Source organism: Pelecanus crispus, chromosome 1, assembly GCF_030463565.1.
Source record: "Pelecanus crispus isolate bPelCri1 chromosome 1, bPelCri1.pri, whole genome shotgun sequence".
In the NCBI taxonomy this organism is placed as follows: Eukaryota; Metazoa; Chordata; class Aves; order Pelecaniformes; family Pelecanidae; genus Pelecanus; species Pelecanus crispus.
In genome coordinates this window covers 33,143,883-33,156,582 of record NC_134643.1, presented here as the reverse complement: position 1 = coordinate 33,156,582, position 12,700 = coordinate 33,143,883, and the positions used below count along the sequence as shown (strand labels likewise).

Here is a 12,700-nt window from a genome sequence, read left to right as displayed (position 1 = left end):
AGTTGGATAAAACCCAGAAGAACCCCAAAACCCAAAACATAAAGTTCCCTGAAAGGAGAACGACGTCCTATTACTCCATTACATGTTGTTTGTCGACAACAGATAGTGTGGTCTGCACCCCGCGGGTCGTCCTGCTCTAGACCAGCAAGGGCTCCTGCTTCCTCTCCCATGTGGGTGAAGTAGCCTTTGGCTGCGCTCCGCCTTTCCCCTTCAGGCCAGCTATCTTCATAGCTGTTTCTCAAATCTTTAAGGAAAACCTCAAATATTATACCTTTGTTCTTTCATTTCTCTGTCCCAACAGTTTCATTTTTGCTTCCTCTTCTTCTTACAGTGCCGGCCAGGCTAACTTTTCATGCCGGCATGCCTATACGGCCTCCCTCGCTACAGCATGTGTATTGCAGACCATCTGCTTGGAATATATGCTGAATACTGCCACTACCAAACTTAATTTGTCCCCTTAGTCCTCTGAAATCTTGAAGCCCTCTAGATCTTCGCAAACACGAGGCAGAGCAACGTATGGAGTGGGCTGCTGTCATCCGTCAGGTCAGAAGCTGGGTTTCAAGACCAAAGCATCCCTCTTCAGAGGCCTGTGGGATGGGAAATAGGGCCGCACCCTCTGGAAGATACGTATCAAATATAGTTTATTATCAGAGGTAAATGCAGTTCATTCCTTAATGCAGCATGAGACCTAGTGGTTTTTAAGGAGTTAGGCACCGGAATTACGCTGTCTAAACTCTCCCCGTTTCCTGGACACGCACATTTGTACAACATGGCAGGCTGGGGACTGGGGCATTTTTCCTCCTCTTCACTCACATTCAAAACGTAACAGAAAGCCAGGCATAATTAAATCCAATTTAGAGTAGTGGCTGAGATTTTGACGTGATGCCATGGTTTCTTTTCAGCCGACAGGGGAACCATGCTATCTTCTGAACTTCTTTATTTTACCTGAGCACCTCAGGTACAGGTGCCAAAAGGCTGGCCGGGTCCTGGTGAGAGGAGCTGTCTCCTGCCCTGCCTCACTCTCCAAATTGTAACATATGCAAAGCCATTACTTGCAAGCTGGCTTCAATTTTATCCCGTGGGGTGTCCCCAGAGGACAAAGCCAATGCTGCCAAATTCACATTTGGGCAAACTTCTCCAACCCCAAATGAAGGAACCATCTTTTCAGTTATTAAACATGATCTGAATTTTTTATCTGTTCACCTACATGTGAGCACAGTAAGTAACTTTGTGTGCATTTTAGTTGCCAAAAGTCATGAGATCACAAGGATCCCAATGTTCCTCCTTGCTTACAGTCACAATGGATCACATCTACTGTCTGTCAAAGTCCTGTTGACATGTATTTATCTTGACAGTTTGCTCTAAAGTTTCCACTTCATGTGTACAAAGAGCAGCAAGAGACCCCTTCAGAGATTAAAAAACGATAGCCTGTTGGATTTATTTGCACCCCAGGGGGCATCATTGGGGGTAGAGTCCTACAAGTAGCACATTCAGTTATTTCCGTCTTCCCATGATACCAGCCACTGCTTCTGCCAGCTCTCTGAAACGTTCTTTCCTAAGGTAGTAGGAGGGAAAAGACTGAGGGAGGGAGGGAGGGAGGGAGGAAGACAAACACACAACGAAGGACCATTACTTTCCAGCAATTACTGAAATCTCATCCTCTTCCTGTTGAGAAGGGCAACGAAGTTGGTGAAGGGTCTGGAGCACAGGCCTTATGAGGAGCGGCTGAGGGAACTGGGGTTGTTTAGTCTGGAGAAGAGGAGGCTGAGGGGAGACCTTATCGCTCTCTACAACTACCTGAAAGGAGGTTGTAGTGAGGTGGGTGTTGGTCTCTTCTCCCAAGTAGCTAGCGATAGGATGAGAGGAAATGGGCTTAAGCTGCACCAGGGGAGGTTTAGGCTGGATATTAGGAAAAATTTCTTTACGGAAAGGGTGGTCAAGAATTGGAACAGGCTGCCCAGAGAGGTGGTGGAGTCCCCATCCCTGGAAGTGTTCAAAAAACGGGTAGATGTGGCACTTCGGGACACGGTTTAGTCTAGTCTACCCTTGATTGGTTTAGTGTGGACTTGGTAGTGTGGGTTAATGGTTGGACTGGATGATCTTAAAGGTCTTTTCCAACCTAAACGATTCGATGATTCTATGATTTTCTCCCTAATTCTTCTTTCAGAGAAGAAAACACTTCCATACTGTAGACAATATTTCTTTGTACATTATTTCTCCAGTTTCTGTCTAGAAGAGAATTTGGTTCCCAAATCTTTTGCCGCTCTGCCTCTGCTACGTGGAGCCACAAAAGGAAACTGTATTTTCCTAGGAACAATGCGAGAATAGAAGATTACAAGAAAAATTACTGTTAGGGTATCCTCTTTAATTCCCTCTGGATTTATACAATCACTTCAGTGAGAATAAAACCAAAAGCAAAGGTATATCACTAAAAGGAAAATGTAGCAACTATATGTATTGGTACACTTTGGGGAACATGCACAAAGAACGTACGTGTGTCTCCAAAAATGGTTATCGTATGAAATCTTTTGTTCCAACAAAGCCTAGGGAACTCAGACCCTCTTTTCAGGAATTATTCATTAATCAAAACAGATACAGCTGTATTTCATGTCTCCCAGTCAATGCATACTGCTGGAAAAATCAACAGATACCTGTACAGAAAAATAGGCAGCCCAATATCTGAAGGTGCCAGAACTGAGACTATGCAGATGATAGAAGCTGGAATAGCCAGGGGTTTTCAGTTACACATAGGTGGCTCAGAAGGCTGACAGAATGGCTTCTGATTCAGTGATAAAATCCCTCTTTCAAGCATCAAGGCCAAACATCAACTTTCTGATGTATCTCCTGAAGCACCTGCATCTTTTGGAATGCATGGCTCTTCTGCAGTCTTCCCTGCAGAGCAGCTGCCCTCCTGCCCAGTCTGTTTCCATTCATACACAGAATAGATAAGATATGAAAAAAGCATTGCAATGGATTTTGCGTACTGTAAAAGATGTTATTTAAAATTCCCTCACTTCATGTACTGTTTAGAACAAGCACCCAGAATTTTGTATGTCATGTAATTCCTTTAGGACACAAAATCCTGATTTAGGATCCTATCTGAGGGCTCTGAATTTCAAATAAACATTCTTATTTTCTCTTATTCACTCTTGCAGGTATGGAACATGACTGTTTCGGGGTTTGTGCTTTGCAGAAATATGACTAAATAAAGCGTCCACGGAAGTAAAATGTAAATAGCAGGAGATTTCAACGGGAAATGGTCAGACAAATTCACACTTTTTCAAATGGTAGCATGTAAAGATATGCAACTTTCCGGAAACAATTTGGTTGCAGTACATGAAGTCCCGTAACATATAGGAACAACTTCTGCCAGGGTTGTTTCATGCTTTTTTCCACTTTGAATTCTTAATTACATGGTGAATCAGATGTGATTTTTAGTGCTAGTGTAAACAGAACAAACAGTGAAATTTTAAAACCACATTTATTTTTAATACAAAATCTGTTGCACTATTACAGAAGTGAGCCTGTATGTTTACCCCCACATGCACAGATAATTCAGCATCTACAATTAAATAAGAGTAAAATTATATTTATTTTACCAAAACCACTGGCAAATCTTATTAAGAAATGTTCTCTTTGTGCTTTGTAATCGACGTTTGTAGAATTCATTTCTTATTTCGGTTCCCATTAAGAAAACTGATCAATGGAAAGCTCAAAGGTGCGGAAGAAGCTTATTACAGCTAGCTTACATTTGTGATTACTTCAGTTGTGCTTTACCTACAATATATGCATGAAAGCTGCGAGGTGTACTGTGGTCTAATGTAATGCACTGCCAAAAGCTCTGAATGGTTCAATTAGGTATCTGCAGCAAATAAGCAGAACAGTTCACTATTTCGTTTTCACAGCAAAAAAAAAAAAGTATATATTTCAGTAGATGCTTTAAAATACCATGCACACCACTGGCTATAGTACTTCTTACACAGTACAACATAAGCTTTCTTGTTTTATTTGTCTGTAACACCTAGAAGCATATAGCATCTACGCTCTAAGTGTATTTACAAATTCAACAAAATATCTACATATAAAAAGCTTACTTAAAATTAAACTTGATGCAAGTTATGAAAAACCAATTTATTGGCAAATGAAACTGAGCATTCCTTCAACCATAGGTTGTTATAAAAATTTATATTTGGAGGTAAACATTTGATTGATATAGTATGCGAGAAAATAATTTTGTAACCCATAATGGTAATCCTTTACCACTAAACCATATTAGCACTTGTCAGATCAAATTCTGTGGTTCCGAGCGGTAACCCCCACACTGCTTCAGGGTGTAGATAATTGCGAAGCTGCCACACTGATCAGGCCGGGGCACAGAGGGAAATGCACTCTCGCTGGTGTAGTCGGCTGGTTTTTTAACAATTTACTTTACAAGAGCTTATACCTTGCTGTGTTAGTAAATAATTTAATTCTGGTTGTGTTTTTTTTTTTTTCTTAAATCTTCTAAGGCCATGAAAACACGTTGTGCTGTAACTGTCCAGAAAGCATTTATTTTATTTTTAAAGGAAAAAAAAAATCATACTCTTCTTTGTGTAATTTAAAATATTTAAAACCTTCCATTAGCACAACAGTTTCATAATGCTTTTTTTTCTTCACATTTTTACTTTATTTGGCAATGATAGTAGTCCGCTAATCACAGTTTACTGCACCAACTGATTTAGTAGTACAGTGCATTATGGAATGCATATTGTATAAAGGCACTGAATATATTTTGCCCTGTGTTTTCTGGAATATTTTCTCTCATTTTAAAGTTTTTCTTTCAGTGACTGCACAAATTCCAAAATGCATTGCAATGCATATCTTTTATGCCCTAAAATCAATCCAATGTGTTTTGATGTAAAAATAGAACACTGTACTGCTGTAATACTTGATAGATTAAAAGGCTATAAAGTAATAGGAGCAAAGAGCAGATAATAGGGTCTCATTAAGCATCAGCAAATGCAAGTGTCATACTTAAATCATTTAGCAATTATATACTGTACATACTGTTCCTAACTGTCTTGCAAAAAGACATATGATAGCTAGACATTAAGTCACCAATTTCACAACAATGTCCACAAAGACATTGAAGTTCTATATAATACTACTATAACACTCTGACAATGAAAACGGAATTCATATGCAGGGATTCAGCCGAGGACTGCATAACAAATTGTCAAACCATGTTTTTATAGTGTACACGAGATTATCTGTGAATTGTGTAGCATCTTTTTTCCATGCATTATACTGTATTTTCAACAGGAAACAAAATTAAAAGTCGATGTTATTGTTTGTGTCAGTTCCTTCTAAAAAAAGTAAAAATACCCAAAGTTTCGAACTAAATTTGAATTTTGTATTTTGATTCATACTAACATACCACTTAATGTGTCATTATGCTGTATAATTGTGTTGACCTGCATATTCTCATAGCATAAACACCTTGTGGTGAGGAGCTCCATTACCTGCATGTTCATAGTATGAGAAGGAGGATGTACAAGTGCTTTAAACAAACAGAAGAAACAAGGGGATCAAGTTCTGTGGTTACACAAATGAATTCATGGCATTTACAGGAGAAGGAGCCTCAGAGCTTTCATTTCCTTCGGCAGGTTCTTTCTCTTTTTTACCGCTATATTGTCCAATAAAGGAGCCATCCTCATTGAACTGACCATTTACACCTTCTCCATAGTCAACTAAACTATCATCACTGTCTTCTTTTTTCACAGTTCTGTCTGAAGGTGTCCGGCTTCCTTTTTTTAGAGGTTTATGGTCCTCTGCATCACTGGAGACACAAACAAACAAACAAAAGGAATTAATCGATGTATTATATATTAAGACAAAATCAGCCATGCATGCAGAGTTTATAAAAAGCATGTGTGCAGCCCTATAATCCTTTAGTAAACCCACATCACATCGTAGAGGCAGATCAATATGATGCAGCTGACATGAATACATGGTGTAGGAATGGTTTAAACAGAGAATGTCTTCAGTGGAGCAGTGGAGGGAGGGGTTTTTGTGGTTGGTTTTTTTTTTTTTCCCCCATCGTGCACGACTTTTCAATGATAAGACTTGTGGCCTTGGCTTGGAAGCAATTTAAATGCTACCACAAGCATTAAAAAGTGGGTTGTAAAGTTATAAAAAAATAATTTATTTGTTGTCCAAAGTAACAAGCTTATGATGCGCCGTGAAGTTAGTCTGTTAACCTTCTTAATTTCTTTGACTCCTTGAACATGAATGAAGAGTGAATTTGGTTAAATGAAATATACGAATTTTCTTTACTAGTATAAAGAAAATAAAAGTGCTTCGTTTCAAATAATTTGTTACATAATGCAGGCCAGACTTGCAATTTTCAACCTTACCTTTCAAGAGACCTACATATTCCATTAAAAGGGTGCAGAAGAAACAAATGAAAATAGCCTAAGAAGAAAAGCAAAGTCCATATCCTGATAGTGATCAGTATTTTACCAATAATAATTTCCTCTTAAAATTGCTACAACATTTACTATATACAGCTAAAGCAAAAATTTAGTTTACAGTAGCTACAGTTGAGCAGTTACGAGCATGCTTAGGGGTTTTTTTATTACCTATCAGATCAACCTCCTTAACCTAATCCATAACTGATATCATGTTCTGACAATGATGATGGTGATTTGGAGGACAACAGAAAAAGGAAACAAAAGAAAGACAGGGAGGAGAGATCCCTGTAGCAAAATACTGTGGTCTTTCCCTTGTCAGTGGAAAAGCTGCAGCACCATCAGCATTCCCAAATAAATTTGCAGCTGTGGTAAGCTGGTATTTCATGAAACAGATGTAGCTGGGCTCTTTTTAGCATCCTTTACACTGTGCTTTAGTTTCAAGATGAAGATTTCAGCAGCAGTTCTAAAGTATTTCCAGTTAAAAACCACTATTGCCAGCTGCACTTTTGGGTGCAATTATTTACCTTGTCTTAAACAGAACATGTGACTTTATTTGCATATAGGGTACAAAAGAGTAAGTGATTTTTGTTTTTTTTATTTAAAGACTTCCAGGTTATGGAAAATATAAAGAAACATGTATAGAATATCAAAGAAATAAACATATATTTACATTATCCACAATATTAGGCTGAATATATATTCAGCAAATAATTTTAAGTGTGTAATTCTGAAAAACAAATACCTCAGTTCTTCCAACAATTATACTTTCTATTTTTCTTTCTAACTAATATCTTTGAACACCCAAAGAAACCATACATATATAGCACATACAAGGTCACACAGATTATATGTTAGCTAATTTTTATTATATGTTAGCTATATTTGTTAGCTAACAAATGCTCTGTTAAGAAACATTTTACTATTGCTAGAAAACCATTACACCAATTTTCCATCAAGCTGCTTCTCCTCATCTCATCACCTTTCTTGGAAGACTCCAAGTTATCACATTCTAAAAGAAGTACACCCCTAATATGTGTATACTTACGGAAAAAGCATACAAGAGATTTTATTTTTCTATGCATACACAAGAAATAAGTGGTAGGAATATCTATCTTATCAACATGTAAGAAAACCTTCCTGTTTAAAATACACAAAGGCAAAAACTCTAAACTTGACTGTATCAGTCTTGACTTTGTTTTTAGTTATTGCTATGTACATGGCATGAGGACAAATATCTTATCGTTGCTCTTCTGTGCTCACTGATATTGGAAACATACAGGCTAGTAACATTTAAAAGAATGCTACTCCAAAATGTCAAGCATCCAGCAGCAAAGTGCAAATGCTTATAACACTGCAAACACAAGCAGATTAGAGACACACTACTGAAGAGAGTTCGTTCTGGAAGGACCCTGTATTTAAAAGGCTGAAGATAGAATTGAGTATTTAAAAATCACATGCAATGTACTTTCTCCATTGCCCTCATCAGAGGGCATTCGAGTCATTGTAACAGGTTATACAAACCAACTGAAGACCAGACCCTCACTTCGAAGTAGCACCAGATCCTACTCCCAAAAAAGAATGACCTGCAGTGTTTAATGCTTTCTGGGTAATAGCATTTAGTAAAGAACATTGCACATATGGTCTGCTGTTTAATTTTAGATGAGTAGCTTCATAATTGCTTACACTGTAATATGTAGGAATGAAAATAAATTACAATTGCATTTGTACCATATTCCAAACGGTCAAGAAACTGTGCAAATATTCTAAAGTGTGACCCTATGCAGTGTAATTCACTAGGCTGGAATATACACTAATTAAATAATACACCATCACGGTATTAAAAATACCCACATTTTTTTGTTTAATCCAATATAAAGCTCAATTTTCATTTATAACTTGGATAAATCAGGGTATGGGAACTTCTGCTCTTAGGGTTTTCGTGTTTGCATTTTTGCAAACAAAGTTTATTTATAAGCCAAATAATGAAGAAATACTTACACAGTTGGTTGCACTGTGTCCGTGATTTTTCTATATTTTAGTAAGGATGCAGATTCTATTGACTGTATAATTAAGAACAAACAAACAGAACTGCAGATTTACCCAGGAGTGTACCCGCACAGAGGTGGGCACTGGTGTAAGAGCATGGTTATAGCAGATGCAAAAACCAAATCTGAACCTGGGGTTTCCCTGCCTTTTTCCACAATACAAGTCCAGAAGGAAGTTCTGCCAAGACTCTGGCAGTGGAAAAAGATGTGGGATTATCCAGGGTACTTTCCACTCCTTGTTCAGGAAAAGGAAATATATGCCATGGTACCATTTATTCTTTATCAAACTGGATTATGACTCTTGTATTAGATGAATACAATGTTTTGGGTGGAAAGGGAAGAAACTGAGGAATAAAAAGCAAAACAACAAGCAGGAGAGAGCAAAAAAAGTGAAGACATCAGTGTTTTGGACACCACTTTTGTAACCCTGGGTGTGCAAAACAGAAAGGGACCCTGGTGCTCTAGGGAAATGAATGTATTTTCTGTTTGCCGCCAAGAAGCAAACTGCAAAAGCTGCTGAATTGCATTGTGAATATGGATGCTCAAAGAGCTATGGAACACTTTAGGTTGTTGAATATATAATACTATATTGCAAAAACATGTTAAAGCCATAGATTTTGATACAGTATCTGCAAGCTTTGCTAATCTTGCTTACAGTTGTTCATAAAACTATGCCAAAATACAACCAGGATAGATCATAATTTATTTTAATTTTTGTTTGTGATTCTGCTTGCTGTCTTTTATACTAACCTATTGTAGTATCTTGAAATGAAAAATAAATTCCAAATTGGATCGACTACAATTACAGTGGAAAACTGAAGCAGTTTCTGAAATATGTCATGTATGCAGTGCATACAATTAATAGTAAGATGGTAAGTACTGGGAGGGAACAAAACAGGAGGTGAGAAAGGGTATGAATATTATATTTAGATTAGACAGGCATGAACATTAAGTCTAGGGATAGTTTTACTATTTTTTGTCTTACAAATCAATTCCATACAACTAGTTTTTTAGGTATGAAAGTTGCTGAGTGAAGACTGATATGTACCAGTCATTTTGATAAGTACTGATATGTACCACACACATTTCTTGCCCTTTTAGTAAGAACAGTGTTCAATATCGAAGCATACTCTACCAGCATGATTTAAGTATTTTTCATAAACAATTGCTAATATATGAATACATGTTTCTTTTTCTTCTTAGTTTAATGAAACACATAGCAAACTTGCAGCTAACTATTAAGAGATATGAAGAAGTATGGAGGTGACAATAACGTGTAAGTGCAATGTACAAACTTTTTTTTTTTTTAAAAAAGTACTTCCATTTCACAAGCTCATCAGTTATTGAAAGAAATATGTACCTTGAAATCTCCTTTCTTCTTTCAACTTTTCAATTTTTCTTCCTTAGATATGGGTACATGCAGCAACCAGTCAGAATGGGGAAGACAGTTTTACGATGCCTCTGCAGTCCAGCAGGCAACTAGTTCCCACTAAACTTTGCCACATTCATGGACATGCAAAAAGACTCAATATATGGTTAGCAATATACTACTTTTCCTTATAACACAGCTGTCAGATGAAAGGCAACATAAACCAAACAAAATGGGTAAAGCATTCTGGGCCATTGGACGCAGAAAGAGGATGCAGAAAATGAAAACTGTTGGCAGTAAATTCCTTTTTCTGTGCCCTCAGGTCAACAGCCAAGAAATGCTTAAGTCACGCAAAGCCACAGAAGTACCTTACACTACAGCTTCCCTGCACACTCCAGAACCTCTGCCCCAATACCTAACAGGTTTCTGCTCACGCTCCTAAATTGATAGGGCTGTGCAGATAAAAAATGCTTTCCCTAGACACTTACACACCTGTATCAATCCAGGCCTCAAAACATTTTACTATTTCTAATCTAGCTAAAACATACGCACGTCTATATTAGTTTTCTGAGTAGTTTTTCTTTAGCGTCTCTGTAATACTCAATCATCAGTACTGGCAGAAGCTAGAAAAACTGGGAGATCAAGCTCTGGCTTTAAATGGCAATGGGTTGAAAAAAATGTTGTTAGTTAAAGAACCTGATGCACTCCTTGTGAAAATTTTAAAGAAAAATCTGCGTGACAGAAATTCAGCCAGCTTTTCACCTTTGCTATTTCTGGTGGAAAATTATCCAAAGGGAAATCAAAGCATTGATTTAAAAAGTAGTGACACAGATGTTCAAGAATTAAAGTAAGAACCGTCAAAGAAAGCACGTGTGCGTAAATGAGGACACAATAAGACCACTGCCAAATCCAATTGGACTATTCAGAGGCAAGAATTCTTCAGGCAGTTGACATCATCTCTTGTGCTAGAAGGGACCAAACTTAGAATTATAGTGCTGAGGCACAAATCATTGCTAGGTCCCCCTGGGAACACACCTAAGCTGCAATAAAACTTGAATAACTACAAGAAAAAAAAGTACTATGGTAGTTACAAACTATATTCTCATTGTTAATCAACCCGGAACAAGAAGGAAGAGTAATATATTATCTAGCAAATTCAGAACTCTCCACTGATTTCCAGAAAGTCTCTAATAGCATATCCAAGAATTTCTAGGAAAAATATTGTGTGTCAAAATGTTGAAGAGGCAAAATAATTCAATAAAATGTGCAAACAGCCTGCGTTACCACACTAACAGTCCTACTACTGTAGTTGCCTTGTCCTGTTTGATCTTCCTAAGAACATTTTGCAGACTGCAATGAGACACTAGACTTTCATACTTCCTGTGAAGTTGACTAAGAAATGCATGCTTGCAGTCTCTCCCTACCCATGAATTCACAGGTCTGTAGATGCCACAACTTCTTAATTTCTCTTGATTTAGGGCCCAGGGTGGAAATCTAGGCTGATTTATACACCTACACTGACCTGAACAGGAGCTCTAGATAATCTTTAATTTTAATTTAAATAAACATACATTTGTGGTACTTCTTGTATTTCTTGCAGTTTCTTAGTGTAAGCATTGACTGTCCACAATTTACTATCTCAGTCTTCTACAACTCAGGAAAACACTGGGATTGTAATGCAGTTTGCTATAGAGGCACTGTTTTCCCTTTTTACGTAAAAGTGCAGGTATGCTTCCAGTCACAGAACACAGTGTACTCAGTCATTCTGTGGTTCCTGAAACACCTGCATTTCCTAAAGCATTATTTCCTTTGTTAGATCAATATGGCAGGAAAATCTGATGGTGGCTGGTTCTGCAGAAAGTATGGTCTTTGATGAAGCTGAAGAGTGCAAAACTTCAAACAAGTCCAAGCCATCCTAGGAATACTGAGAACCCTAGAAATTGAATGTGACAAAAACCTCCCCTAAAATTGAGAGCTATGACTTCTCTAGAATATCTCAATTAGTCATGAAGATGTAAGTAATTTAATAATTTAAATCTTATTTTGAAACAACTAATTTTCTAAGCATTGGGCTTACTTGTCCAGAAATATTGAAGTCTATTCAGTATAAATTTCCAAGTCTTTCACTCTTCCCAGTTCCTGAGGAAGGAGGAAGCAAGTCTATGTTCTTAGAAAGTTCCTCTTGATGGCCTGGTGTCTCTCTGAAACTGAGATGTCCTTTCGTACTTTGCATGAAATGATTGTGAGACCTTATACTTTCTCTTCCCCCCTTTAAACTTTGGAGGAGAACGAAAGGAGCTCAGACACTTGTGAGGATAGGAAAATGAAGAGCTTCTAACAGAGCTCTTTTTTTTCAGCTGACGTAAGGAGTGTTTGTGTTCTGAGAAATCCTTCATGATCTGGACCAAGGATTCACCAAATAGCTTGCCACCAGTGTATGGTAAAGACAGCAGTTTACACTTTAGATCTAGTGATGAGGTCCAAGGACGTAGCCATATAGCTCTCCAGGCTACAGTGAGGCATGCCATACTTTTAATGGTGAGTCTAAGAGAATCCTCAGCTGCATCATGGATAAAATTAGCTGCAATTTTACATAGCCTGCGTTTCCTCTGCATGGCACCAGATGGGACCCATTTCTTTCTGAATCTGGCTTGTTCTTTTTCCAGCCATATTAGTAACGCTCTAGAAGCGTAAGTGCAGTAGATAGATACTCCAAGCTGGGCTGCAACTAGCTTGAAAGATCTTTTAATTGCTTCCTCAACCTTTCTATCAGTAGGATCTTTAGGGAGAGCATCCATATTAGCACGCACTGATAGTACAGAATCACCAGTAAC

At 37.8% G+C, this 12,700-nt stretch overlaps 1 protein-coding gene across 33 annotated transcripts in view; it reads right to left on the bottom strand.

Moving 5' to 3' along the window:
- Positions 1–5,580: 5,580 nt before the first annotated feature.
- NRCAM (neuronal cell adhesion molecule) overlaps positions 5,581–12,700 on the bottom strand; it is a 72,335-nt gene continuing 65,215 nt past the window's right edge. For 29 of the 33 annotated variants that reach the window (XM_075721924.1, XM_075722010.1, XM_075721928.1 and 26 more), the window contains one exon: positions 5,581–5,818. In XM_075721924.1, coding sequence (XP_075578039.1) covers positions 5,581–5,818 — 238 coding nt within the window. The other 4 variants (XM_075722047.1, XM_075721939.1, XM_075722142.1 and 1 more) reach the window with 2 other exon arrangements.